At 39.4% G+C, this 14,209-nt stretch overlaps 1 protein-coding gene across 4 annotated transcripts in view; it reads left to right on the forward strand.

Moving 5' to 3' along the window:
* The window catches only part of SLC35F3 (solute carrier family 35 member F3), an 87,661-nt gene that overhangs the window by 55,389 nt on the left and 18,063 nt on the right, over window positions 1–14,209 (forward strand). For all 4 annotated transcript variants that reach the window (XM_081855861.1, XM_081855862.1, XM_081855863.1 and 1 more), the window contains one exon: window positions 11,412–11,736. In XM_081855861.1, the coding sequence (XP_081711987.1) occupies window positions 11,412–11,736 (325 nt within the window). The remainder of the gene's footprint in view (window positions 1–11,411; window positions 11,737–14,209) is intronic.

The following is a 14,209-nucleotide window of genomic DNA, read 5'->3' on the forward strand; positions in this document are numbered from 1 at the left end:
GGAAGGGGTGCATGGGTGAATCAGGGGTGGCGAAGGGAAAGAGAAAGGTGGACATCATGAAAGGCGAGGAAGAAGATAGAGGGGCCAAGGGGGAAAGTTAACTGTTGCAACTGTGGTGGAAAGTGCTGATTCTGCCGCTAGAAGCATAGGGTGGGGTGAGGTTTGAATTGAATTTTATTTTATTATTACAGTCACAGACCAGTTCCGGCTCACTTACAATATCAGGAAAATCATAAAACACAACAGGAATACATTGAATTGCAATTGGGTATAACAGGGGTGAGGTTTGTCCTTTTTACTTTATGGCTAGACAGCAGCCAACTCCTAGGGGCTGAGGTCCCTTCTCCCACCCTGCCCCCCCCCAATAAAATATTTGAGGGCATGGGGGGGGCCCTCCAAAGTTGATGAGCATTGCCATTCAAATGGTGTGTGCACACTGCATCATGTGATCAACTGTGTGCACGCAGCTGGAACCCCTGTGGCTGGAGGAGCACTTCAAGAAATCTTGTTTACTTTGTTTTTGTTTACTCATTGTTTTTACCTGGCTTTTAACTGCTTTAACTGTTTTGTATTTTTTCCCATGTTCTAAATTGCTTAGAGTCTTCATTTTTCTTTGGTATAAAGCAATGAATAATTGAAACTAGTAATAGTAGGCTTTAAGAATAAGGAAATCGAAAAAAGAGAATGGGTCAGAGAATAATGTTGGGGGAGGCGGGGACATGGCTCAGGAGAGAGTAAGAAAAGGTTTGAGCCTTGCAACCCTGACTCTCCATGTCTTGAGTCAGAAGTAAGTTTTATTTATTTCACTGTGACTTACTCCTAGCATGAAAAAGTATGTAGGGCTGTAAATGTAATTTGAGTTGCAAGGGACTTGATGGACCCTTTAGTCTGACTCACTCCATTGTCTTTAAACAACAACAACAAAAAACCTCATGTAATATTTCCCTCCCCAATGTCTTTCCCATCATTTCCTAAAAATCTCTGAAGAGTATTTTGCAGCCTTTCTATACAAGTTATTTATTGATGAAGTGCTTTTGTAGTTAAGAAATGCTTGGTAAAAGAGACAATGACGAAGTGAGAGAATTCAGGAAAGGATAACTTCTTGAAGGAAAAAACTGGAATGTACAGAAACAAGGATAGAGGTAGCTTATATGTAGGTCTTGTACTGCACAGCTAGAGGATGGAATAGAAACCATGATTTTATCTTTGAGTGTTTAAAGGAGGAAAACTAGATTAGCACATAGAAAGTAAGTCATTGCTGAAAACAAATAAGGAACATTTGTTAACATTTGTCTATTCAGAAGCAAGTCCTATTGAGTTCAACAGGGATTATTCCCAGATGCAATCCTATAAATATACCTGGGAATAATTCCCAAGTATTCAGTGGAGATTATTATTTCTGAGTAGACAAGTACAGGACTGTGTTGTAAGAGAGAGAATTTTTAAGCTTCACTGGGCTGGAAACAAGTGTTCTTTTTTGTCTCATCACAATACTAAGAACTCTTCCATGGCCATAGAGATTAAAGGTAAGAAAAATGGAAAGAGTCGTATTGTCACTTTTTGAATGGTCAGCTTCATAGTTATGTCAGAACGTTGTAGTTTTTCTCTGTGTTCTGTAACTTGAATTGTATTCACGTGGCTTTTGTGTGTGTTGGCATTGGTTAGTGGCTAACTTTCCAATACCAAACATAAGAAGATTTCTGCTAGATCAAACCAAAGGCCTGTGTAGTCCAACATGCCAGCCAGATACCGATGAAAAGGCCAAAAGCAGGACAATAACACTCTTTTGCTTGTGGTCCCCAGCAAGTGGTATTCAGAGATGTACTACCTCTGATACAGAAGTTAATACAGACATCAATGAATTTGTCTAATACTGTTTCAACATCCTCCAGGCACTGAACTGAGCTAGTAAGTACCTGACGTCTTTAGTTGCTGTAAGTCCAAATCCTGCTGCCTTTGTAATCATGGGTAAAACTGTAATCATGAGAAAGCTGCTCACCCCCCATGTTCCAAAGCTAAAAATAGAAACTCAGTAATGAATAACTTCAGGATCTGTGGAATTTAGGCACATTTAATTACTTCAGGCATTTATATACTGCTTAATATGCAGAATTTAAAAGCCTTTTGACAATCTCTTCTATCAACCATGTATGTGCTACTCTTGTTATTTCACACAGCGTACAAAATTTTATCAACAGTATATTTTTCTTCTTGGAAAATATGAGTGAAGAGGTTGCTTGAGGGATGATTTGCTTCAAGAGGGAAGAAGGTTCGTGTAAAGGTAAAGGTAAAAGGATCCCTGACCTTAGGTCCAGTTGCGAACAACTCTGGGGTTGCGGTGCTCATCTCGCTTTATTGGCCGAGGGAGCTGGCATACAGCTTCCATGTCATGTGGCCAGCATGACTAAGCCACCATTTACCTTCCCGCCGGAGTGGTACCTATTTATCTACTTGCACTTTGACATGCTTTTGAACTGCTAGGTGGGCAGGACCTGGGACCGAACAATGAGAGCTCACCCTGTCACGGAGATTTGAACTGCTGACCTTCCGATCGGCAAGCCCTAGGCTCTGTGGTTTAGACCACAGCACCACCCATGTCAAATATGAGTGAAGAGATTGCTTGAGGGATGATTTGCTTCAAGAGGGAAGAAGGTTCATGTACTCTGTCCTATTTCACCTCAGCAAAAGCATGAATCTATTATGGTGGTAGTTTTTCTCACTAGAATGGTGCTAGAATGGAAATGCTTAGGATTCTGCAGTAGGAACTTAGCAGGAAGTCATCAGCTGCTTCACTGGTTGCCCCTCCCATGGCCATTGTAAGATTGATCCAGTTCTAGACAGAGGAACTGGATCCTGAGTGGATGTGGCACCTACCAGATGGAGTGCCTAGAGGAATCTTTCATTGATATGCATGCCCTTAATGCCTTCAAGCATTTCCCTCTCTTTGCTTGTACAGTACCTTCTTTGTCCCCAAAGGGAGATGAGAACGTCCTGCTCTTTCCAGTACACAACTGCCATTTCAAATTATTCCTCAATACCCACTGAGCCTGTAAAACCACCACTTCACATACCTGTGCATTATTCTTCAAGGCAGCAAGTGTAGTCTTTTTGTGTGTGCGTGTCTGTAGCACTCTAGATATATATATATATACTGAAGCTGCTTCAAAATTTAGGTAGTCTTTTTGTGTGTGCGTGTCTGTAGCACTCTAGATATATATATATATACTGAAGCTGCTTCAAAATTTAGGTTTGGTGTCCCTTCTTGTATATTTATGGGAAGGGGGATGAAACAACTGTCTAAAAGCTTTGTGCTCTCTTACATTTTCCTGCTCATTATTTTCAGATTTCTACTTATTCCACAATGAATATTTGCCCCTAGATCACAGTAGGCAGAATTTCTAAAGCTCCTCAGTCTTTAGTGATTTCTTCCAATTTCTTCCAATGGCCATCAATATTTCTGTCTTGGTGGAAACATTTTCAACATTAGTTTGTCCACCACAGAAATTATATTCATTTTTTTCAGGTATATCCTAAAACACGCCCAATGTCTTCTGTGGTGCTTGCACATTGCAGTAGCTGTGGGCAAACTGTCCTTCAGAGAAACTCCCCACTATTATTGATATTCTAATTGAGAAACCCTGGAGTTTCCCATAACACAGGCTGGAAATCATTTTTGTACAGCATAATGTCATGCATGTCTACTTGGAAATAAGCCCCATTGAGTTAAATGGTGCTTACTCCCAGATAATTGTGCATAGATAGAATTGCAGTCTCAGGTGCAGTCACTAGAAAAATATGAGTAATATACAACCTGCAATTCATATTGTCTCCTTTACTATCACAACTCAGTTTCCGGCTGCTATGTCTGCCAGAAATAATGCTCCTCTTGTAGGATTTCTGTACATTGATTTGAAATACCTTTATTTATTTAGCTTGGGATATTTGTTCTTAAAATGGTTTACATAGATTAAAAACAGCATCAGCAAACAACAGAACTGATTTAAAAGAGCTTTCAAGTTCTTGGTGAAGAATTGCTGTCCTTCAGCACCTGCCATCATGCAGTAGTATTAAAATGTGGATCTTTTGGCATATGAAGACATCCAAACTTTAATTTAAAAAAATATTTATTATTAAGGAGGTTTACCCTCCTTGATTTATCAAAAAGCTATTCCTTTTCTATCATTCTTCTTATCAGTGACATGTCCTGGGGAACGTGGCTTGAAATAAATTATCAATCTTCTTTTTGCTTGGGATATTGCTTCGTTAAGGATTTTCTAAATGTTAAAAAAAAAGTTTAAATGAACTTTGTTTATTTTATTTATTTATTAAATTTATAGACCATCTCTTTATCTTCCAAGGAGCCCAAGGTGGCATACATGGTTCTCTCCCCTTCCCCCCTTCCCCCACTTCATCCTCTCATCAGCCCTGTGAGGCAGGTTAGGCTAAGAGATGGTGACTGCCCCAAGGTCACCCTGTGAGCTTCATGCCTGTGTGGGGATTTGAACCCTAGTCTCCTAGGTCATTGTCCAACACCCTAATCATTACTCCACACTGGCTCTCCTAGTACTTCTGGTACTGAACAATTACCCTCCACTTCTCTATGGCTCATCTGGTACCTTGAAGTATTAATGAAGTTTAGTTGGGAGATTCTCTTTATCTGACATCTTGGAGATAATGGAGGGAGGTGAAGTCAAATTCTTAGTAGGTTACAGCGCTTGCTGTGACTGTAGAGACCAATATGGGAGAGACATGTTTTGCCGCAGCTGGGGCAGATGAAGGCATCTGGTTGTGCTGCTGCAGATGCACAATGGCATTTCTTCTGTCTGTATTCCTTCCAGTGGTCATTACCTGACATTAGATTACATATTAGATATTTAGCTCCTGGGAAATTGAGCTTTACTACCCACCTGACTATGGGAATCAGGTCAGCATTGACCCAGGAAACCACCTGGTTTGTGAGATTACTCACCACTCTCAAGTGTTGCTGTGTTTAAAATGTCACTGATAGAGAATAACAAGGAGAAAACAAAGTGTAGAAGTTTACTACCTGCTCTTGGTTCTGCCTGTTGTTAGTTGGGGTTATCTGTATGAATAATTAAGTGCCTGTAAATCAGTGCTTCACACTGTTATGAATATTTGAGGGGGCCCTTTGCTGCATGCAAATGGGCACAGGCAGAGAGGCCAGGTTTAGGGCTTCAGCTTTGAATGACATAGGCTGTGGGGCAGGTCCTTGGAGTCTGTTAGCAGAGGGAAGGAGAAGGAGGGGCAGAACTCCAACTGAACTGGGGGTGATAGGCTGGAACAAAGAGACGCAGAATATAGCTTTTTGCTGTCCTTGGAATCTGATTCTGCCCTTATGGGGAAAGCCAAACCCTCATAGGATGTGAATGTTCTGCACTCCCTCCATCTAGATGCAGGTTGTATATATGTGCAAATAAAACCATATATCATAAAGACACCATCATCTCTGCTGTGCCCTATTTTCCCAAAAGGGAACACAGACTCTGGAAAATGTGCCTGCAACTCATGGAATCTCTCGCCGCTCATGGAGATTGGGGTGGCATGTAGTAATACTTTAGATATTTCTATCTTTGGAGTGGGAGCAATATGTAACAGCTCTTCCTCACATGGCGCATGGTTTGGTTGTGCTCCTACTATCTCTTTGTGCCTAAAATACAGCTAGACTTTCTATGAGATTCACTTTTTCACATTGGGCCTGATTCTTGTAAAGAACTTGATGACTGTAAAACAGCCTGAGTTTACTAATGCTTGGGGTTCTGTATGTAAGCCCATAATGGTCAGATGCTGCATTGGAAGGGAGAAAAGAACTGTTATAAATTAATTCTGTGTCTTTTGACATCATCAAAGTAGTTTCTGTGGGACTAGCAGTGAGTTACATGTGAATGCATGTAAGAGACCTCAACACCTTAAAAAAAAAGAAAGGAGATTTTTAGAGTGGGTAAAATATGGGGAGAGGGGTAATATGGTTCCCCACCACCATCATTTTCCAACTCTAAGCCACTTACCCTTCCACAGGGTTCGAGTAGCATGCCTAGCTTTGCATTCTGCATTACTATACCGTTATCAGCAGTGTATTGTAAAATAAATTGCAGTGAGGCTTACAGTGCTTAGGAAAGCACCTTTGCCGAAAGTTGTTGCTTATTTATAAATCCAGAATTCCGTTAATACTTCTTTCCCTTAAACAGATACTTTTAAGGTCTTGAAATGGGGTTCTGTGTCAGGATTCACTGGGGAATTGCATCCTGACTGTTAACAGGATCAGAAGCCAAAGTTAGAAAGGAACCAACCACCAGCTAGGTGGAGGCCAAAGGCAAGCAGCCAAGACTGGCAAAGGTTAGGTTACAGAGACAGCAGCTAACAAGCAGATGTGCCAGAGCAAGCAGAGTAGTAAAAAGAAGGCAGGTGGCCAAGTTGCAAAGACAGAATATAGGAAAGGGTGCTGAGCAGGCGCTTAGTCTGGCACATTGTTCTCACTAGGAACCAAGATGCTCAAAGATCAAGCTGAGGTTTTATACATTGGTTGCCTGGGTCTCCTGATAAGGTGCTGAGTCAACTGCTAGGGCTTGTAATGCTATCCAGGTGTCACCTTTAAACAACACAGGTCAGCCTGCACTCTTTTCAGCATACATACTCTCTTGGTGAGACAGGCAACAAGACACTAGAGCCTTCTGGGTCACCTGGCTTGAGAGGCATCCTTACCCTGTGTGAAATAAGAAAACTAACAGTTGTCCCCTGAGGCTTAACATCAGTGAGTGTTCACACATAAGAGGGAGTGTGTGTGTAAACTTTGGTAACGCATATAACTTCCACAAGCAGTTGAAACATATTAAATGAAAAAGAAATTAGTTCTGTTTTTCCTTCCTGACACACAGTCTCTTATTATTATTTTTGTTGTTGTGCATTTGAGCTTCGTGCCAAATATATCCTTTATCATCATCCAAGTTTCATTATAAGTTCAGTTTTATAGCTGCTTTTCATCCTCATCCTGAAGCTCCCAATTCACTGTGCATCTTTATTTCATCAATCTTTACACAAAGATTCCCATTTTATTTCCCAATAGCATATTGACAAAGCCTTATTTTATTATTCTGAGATATCTACCCGAGTACTTCTCACCCATTGTATCATCTACACCTGTAAACTTTTTGCATTTTCCCCCAATCTAAAATGAGGGCAATAGGTCCCAGATTTTGTTTATCTCAGCCATAAAAACAAGAAGCTCTACTCTTTGTCTTCAGTGTTCTTTATTCTAAGCTGGAGAGCATTAGTGATATTTAAATCAACTTTGCTTCTTCATAAACACACAGCAGCTATTTAATTAATCCTGGATAATAAGTGCAGATTTATACAATCTCCCATGGGGCTGATCAAGTAACCGCTGTTTGATTTATCAAGAGCTAGTACTTCAAACACTGTTTACAAATGAAACTCGGAACAAGAGAACAACTCAATTAAATTTTTGTGTTGTACAGTACATGTTACAGACATACATATTGTAACCAATGACTCTTCCTTTCTTTCTGGGAAACCTGTAAAGAGAATGAGAAGTGGCTGGTGTATACAAACCGTTTTCGTCTGCTATTTCTTTGTTCCAAATAAGCTGCCAAATAAGCTGCCCTTCGAAATTAGTTGCATCAATGTAACTAATGTTTTTCCTTAAATTAGGTAGAGAATCTATTACTGGCCATCAGTATGTACCGTATCTTGCTGAGTTTGTACTAATTAGGGTTGCCATGTGTCCTCTTTTTCCAGGACACATCCTCTTTTTCAGGGGTAAAATTTGAGACAAATTGCATTTATTTGCTTTGAATGGCCATCACAGTGTCTTCTTTTTTTGCTCTTCAAAATATGGCAATCGTAGTACTTCCTGTTGTCTCTTCTGTTGAAGATGCCACCTGTAGAGTGTTTGAATTTTTTGCTTTCCATGATAAAGATTCAGTCAAATAGATCCTCTGACTGATATTTGGCACCAATTAAAGAATAGTAATAGTGGTGATTTTAGAAAGTATAATGGCAAATACTGAAAGTTTTTGATTCAATTTTAATGGTCTCCCTAGTAAGTGATGCTATATGTCAAATGAAAAGTGTACTAGTATACTGTGTGGAATGTTCTTCAGAAATAGTTGTATTAATGGACATAACTTATCTGAGATTCCATTTGTGGGGGTTTTTAAGGCATTCTCAAATTAAAGGCTCACTGTTAGGGAATCTTGTTTCAAATATTTCTAATATGGGACTGCATCTTACATTAATAACAAAAACATGATGTTACTGATAACAAACGTTAATCATACAATTCAGTTAAATAATAAAACAGGCATTTTAAACAATACAGTAAATTCAATATTGATCCCACCCCTCCCACAAAGCAAACAAACCCAGGCATCCTCCTTTCTATTTCATTCTCTTCTCATTCTCCCGCTTGCAGTTCTATGCAAAGCCCAGTCTCAGTTCTATCCATTCAGTTTACCTGTGTCCACTAAATATACAAGAATACTTAAGAAAGTTCCAATCCAGCTCTTAAGGCAAAATAATATATTTTTTAAAGTTTGCACAGATATGTCAGACTACTCTCTGTGTTCATCATCCTGTCTTTGTAGTTAAGATTTTTCTTCTAGTTACTAAATAACAAAATTAATTATGCTGCTATTAAATCTGGCTTACTAACTGGGATTTATTCTTGTATAACTCTGCACAGAAATCTCAGCCTCTAGCTGTGATCCTTTTCAAGCTCCTTACTTCATGTTTATCTAATATTAATCACATAGACTTGACTGAAGCAACTCTCATGATGCTGTTAGCCTCTCTGAATAAAAACAACATAGGATCTGGAATTCTTCAACATTTATTGTGGGATAAGCTGTTCATCAGTTTTGTTAAAATACATCTTCTACTGGTGATTCTTACAATTCAAGGGCAAAGGACCCTCCTTTTGGTGTGTGCACTTAATCCTTCCACAATGTGTGTGTACAATGAGTCAGATAGTTAGGACTCTGAAAGCTGGCCATTTGTTTAGTCTCTGTTAAACAAAGACAAGGGTACATGAAACAATAATTCAAAACACCCATTCCCACTTTGGTTAGTGTGTTTAGTCCAATGGCAGCACGTTTATTTTTGCAAGTAATGTTCCTGCCCAGTAGTGTACTGCCGGAAAAGGATGCATAACATAGTTTTGCTAGCTTTCCTATGTTATGTCTGGAAATATCTGGATAGATGGATAGACACATGGCTCACATCCTCTTTCTACTACTGTTAGTTATAGTGTCTTCTGATGGCATAGGATGACACAGAACCAGTAGTGCTGATTGCCATCACTACATGCAGCAGGAGTCTGTGGCCCTCCAGAAGTTGCTGCACCACAACTCCCATCACCCCTGACCAAGCTGGCTGCTGCTGTTGGGTTTGGAATCCGACAGCTGGAGGACAGCCGGTCTCCCATGCCTGTCCTATAGGGGCTGCATCAAAATCTATGGCATTGCAAAGAGGGAGAAATATAATATGCAATGTGCCATAGCATCAGGTAATTGGGCAGATGCTTAATATGAAATTGGGCGGGGGAGAACAAAAAACAAGGGAGGGGGACAGGTTCACATATAATACTAAGTCAAACCATGCCTTGGCACAAGTGCGCAAGTGTGAGGCTTCTCAAAGAGATCACAGCTGCTGTGCTCCTCTCACAGTCCTGCAGTTGCTGCACTGCTGTGATCTTAGCCATACCATCCAAAAGCCAATCTCATGGTTTGTCTTGCTTGAGACAAACCACAAGTTGCAAACCAAGAACAAAGCTTCAGAAGGCACTGATCTGCTTACATGAACACCTCCACAGTGGGATAAAATATATTTATGAAGGCAAGAATTAGTTTTCGGATAGGAGAGAAACTGTATTGGAGTGCAGTTATGATGACAAATTAGGTGAAGATAGTAAGAATAATTCACAGTAGGAGGTCAGATTTGGATTTGAGTAGGCCATGGTTTCCAGGGAAACATAATTGTGGGCTACTTCCATTCTTATCTCATCGTATAGGGGCTAGTGTTCAGTGAGTTCAAGCAATACTTGCTAAGATGGTTTAATCTTTCATCTTTCTTCCTTGCTTCTATCCCCTCTTCTTGTTTACTTCTCTTGATTCTATTGGCTTACTTAGTCTGGTATCACAGTTGGACATGCTTTACTCTTGCAAGAGAGTCAAAAGCTTGTACTGATAGAAATCCCAGATATCACAGTTTCCATTCCTGTCATTGGCTGTGCTGCTCTGACATAGATGATCTTACACACGAGGGGCTAAACAGTAGGCTGTATAGGGACGATGGATGATCCATTTGATACTGAAGTGTATTTATGCCATGGTATGAAAGCATATCATTAGAAACAGGCAACACTTGTTTATTTTCCTATTACTGAGTAGGTAAGGAAGTTTTAATGACAATCACTGCAAACAGAAAGACATTTTGGGGAGCCCAGGTACTACTTCCCAAAATGGTGCTGTGTGTTTTGTCTGGCATGTGCTTTACTCCTTCCAGTAAGAGATCAGAAGAGCATCCTTGGAATTCAACTCCTAATGTGTGAGATCATTTTCACAGTAAAGTGATACCTGAAGTATTGTGTGTCAGTATTTCTGCAGTGTAAACAACTTTGCTAGTGTATTTAACACATGGCTGAAAAGTGCACATATATATATAACACTTGGACAAGTAAAGTTTGCATATATATGATTTGTGATTGGTATAGCAAATTTCAAGAGAAATTGTATTTCCTTCTGCTCTTAAATGGCCATGACTTCACTGGGTGCTTTCAAAAGATTATTTAAAAAGTGACTCAGCTAGAGCAAAGCCAATAAAGTCTGAGTTACAGGTAAAGCTCAGTAAAACCTGCTGCTAGTAATTCTAGGATTCCTTTTCTTCAAATATGTATATTAATGGTGTGATATGCATCTCATAGAGGTGCCTTCCTCTTTATGTTTTTTGGTTCTACTCCAATGATAAAATCAATCAAACATAGTAAATATTACATTTGGACTGGCTATAAGTCTTTTAATACCTACTTGCATTTATTGTGATTGCTGGCTGGTTTGGCAGTAATATCCTTACTCATTGTATTCTAGCCCTCATTCTTATTTTTTCAGGCTCTTTCTTTCTCAGTTAGAACTAAATAGTTGTATGTTTGGCCATTCCCACCAACCCATAAAAAACTGCAGTGCCTAGAATTCTTTGAAGGAGAAAAAGTGCTTCAGGTGTGCTTTAGAAGTATAGCATGTATATAGCTGCACATTCTCTACTTGGGTAGAGAACCATGCATGAAATATCTCAGGATTTGCTGCTTGTAAAATAAAACTGTGCAGAATATTCTTTGCTGATTCCAACATCCTTATCTCGTCTTCTCCCTTTTTCCGCAGGGGATGAGCGTTCCCATGATTCCCCAGCCCCAGCAGAAGCCCAGGCACAAGCTGGGATGGAAGCTGGTGGAAGAGGGAGCCGATGTTGCTGGACATGCTCCGTGACCCAGCTTAAGAAAATTTTCTGGGGTGTATTGGTGGTGCTTGGCGTCTGCTCCTCCTGGTCAGGTTCAACCCAGCTAGCAAAACTGACCTTTAAGAAATTTGATGCGCCCTTCACTTTGACATGGTTTGCAACAAACTGGAACTTTTTATTCTTTCCTTTGTATTACATTGGACATGTTTGTAAGTCAGCTGAAAAACAGTCTCCACAACAAAAATACAGGTAAGGCAGATTCATGGCTTTACTTGTGCTGCCTTATGTTATCTTCGTTGGTATTGTATTAAATTCTCCTTCATATTGTTACAAGATATGATTAGGAATTGTTTGATAAACAAGAGGAAGGAATGGAGGGGTATGGGTCAAAGGAGAGAGAAATAAAAAGGGAAATAGCAAAGGTTTGGCAGTGGGGAAACAGTCCATGTAAATGAGATGTCTGTAAGTGTGACAGTATTACTGCTGCTTCAAAACATCATGCTACAAACACAGATAGCACCAATGTATCCTTCCCTTGATATTTCTAGTGGTCTTCAAGAAGTGCAGCCTGCATTCAGACAGAATTTTATTCCATTTTCTTACCTGATTAGATTTGTGTTTTATGTGATATTTCACACAATGTAAAAGCTTCATCTGAAAAAGTTGTGGAATCTAGTGGGAGTTTAGCGCACATTTCAGTTTTAATTGCTTCCAGGAAAATATTATTTGCAACCCTGTTATTCCCCACCCCCCTAAAAAAAATTGCTTGTTGACATTTGATGCAGTTTGCCAGGATACTGTTCTTTCCAGACATTTTCATGGGGGAACAGAAGTGCACATGTACATAAATGGGGAGCAGTGGTGCCATGTCCAATGATGTCTGCTGTTATGCCACACCACATCCCCTGGTGGGTATGAAAATTAGAGTGACATGGTAGTATATCTATCAGAAAGCCACAGTTCCACAGTGCGACCAGAAATAAAGTGTAAAGGGAATAAATAAAGTGTAAAGTGTTAGAAACCAGAACAGAAGTGCATTATAACCAGGAAAACTAAAGCAATAATTTACATATCTGAATGTGGTGTAGTAGTAATTATTTTCTTACACAGCTGAGAGGATTCCCATTTTATAAAGCATAGAATCTGCTGAGACTTTTTTTCATATTTTATCCTTTTCCTATTTGATCTATACACTTTTCTAAGATTTTAGTTTCTACAATATATTTTGTGGTCCAGATTTCTCTCTCTTTATTTGATCATGGAGACATTACTTGTGGACCTGCCAGCAAGGTCTATCAGGTGGATTGATACAAGATACAGGACCTTCTCAGTAGTGGCCCCATAACCATGAAACACTCTCCTGTGGGAAGTGCACCAAGCTCCCCCATTGATTGTCTTAAAATTGACTCTAAAACATTGAAACATTTCCATCAAAACTGATGAATGACTATTATAGATAGATAAAAGAGTATTTACTCTACTCGACTATTTTGAGGACAGGTTGCAACAATGTATAAAAGCCATAGAAACTGGTAATTGAACAGGTGTAGGGAGAAGGGATGAATGTATTTTGAAATGATAGTTGGAAAAGTTATTTTATTGGGAACAGCAAAGGAAGGAGGAAAATAGAGGGGACATTGGGGGGGAGTCAGCTTTTTAAATTTGTGTTGAATTTGTATTGTTGGTGACAATTTGTTAAAAATTATGGAAAATCAATTTTAAAAAATTAGTTTAAAAAAAGGACTCTAAAGACCTGGCTGGTTACATCCACTTTTAATTAATTTGAGGTTAGCCTCAGCTTTATTTTGCAATTTCAACCACAGCTGCTGTTTTACTGCTTTACTTCTGGCCTTCGGATTGAATTGTTTTGAGACTGCAAATTTATCCTTTTTTATTGGTTTTATTATTCTTATTGTGTGATGTCTTCTTGGGAAGGTTGTGTAGCCCTGAACTGCAGTATATAAATAAGATGCTCTGCAAAGATTAGAAAGATTTCAATAGGTGAGAGATCTCTGTTTCCTGGATCTACCCGAACACATGCATAACAGTGCTAGGAAGCAGCCAGAAGGACTAACCTAATTTAGGACTAACCTAAATTCTGTATATACTTTCTTACTGATTGTTAGTCAGATACATTACATCCATTATGTCCACATTACTAATATGTTGTCTAACAAATATCAAATGCTACTTGGCTGCTGATTTTTCTCACCAGGACATTCTTTGTTTTTGTTTTTACATTTTATCCAGAGAGTAGTACATTTTCTTCTATTGCCTCATCTAAATATATTGCACTGCTTAGAGAAAAGTAAAACAAAAGTACATTGTAGTAGGACTGAGCAAGACGTATACCAAGCTCTTCTTAGAAAAATTGACTCAGAAGTCTCACATTTCCTCAAGCTTATTTTGCAGTTGTGAAGAAAACCAAGATTATGTTTACAGTCAGGTTCTTAGAAATCCAAAAGCCAATAAATTGACCACATGATTGTTTATGAAAGGTAGACAACGTGTGGAGAAACAGCTGGTAGAGTTTTGAAGATGGTATTCCAGTCTTGATTGTGGAACAATGCTAGAGAACAAAATGCCTGTGTCTAAAATCAGCTGAATAGCTCAGCTGGTTAGAGCGTCCTGCTGATAACGCCAAGGTTGCAGGTTGGATCCCTGACAGCTGCATATTCCTGCATTGCAAGGGGTGGACTAGATGATCCATAGTTAGATCCTT

The sequence above is a fragment of the Podarcis erhardii genome (assembly GCF_964252035.2).
Source record: "Podarcis erhardii genome assembly, chromosome: 3".
Classification (NCBI taxonomy): Eukaryota; Metazoa; Chordata; class Lepidosauria; order Squamata; family Lacertidae; genus Podarcis; species Podarcis erhardii.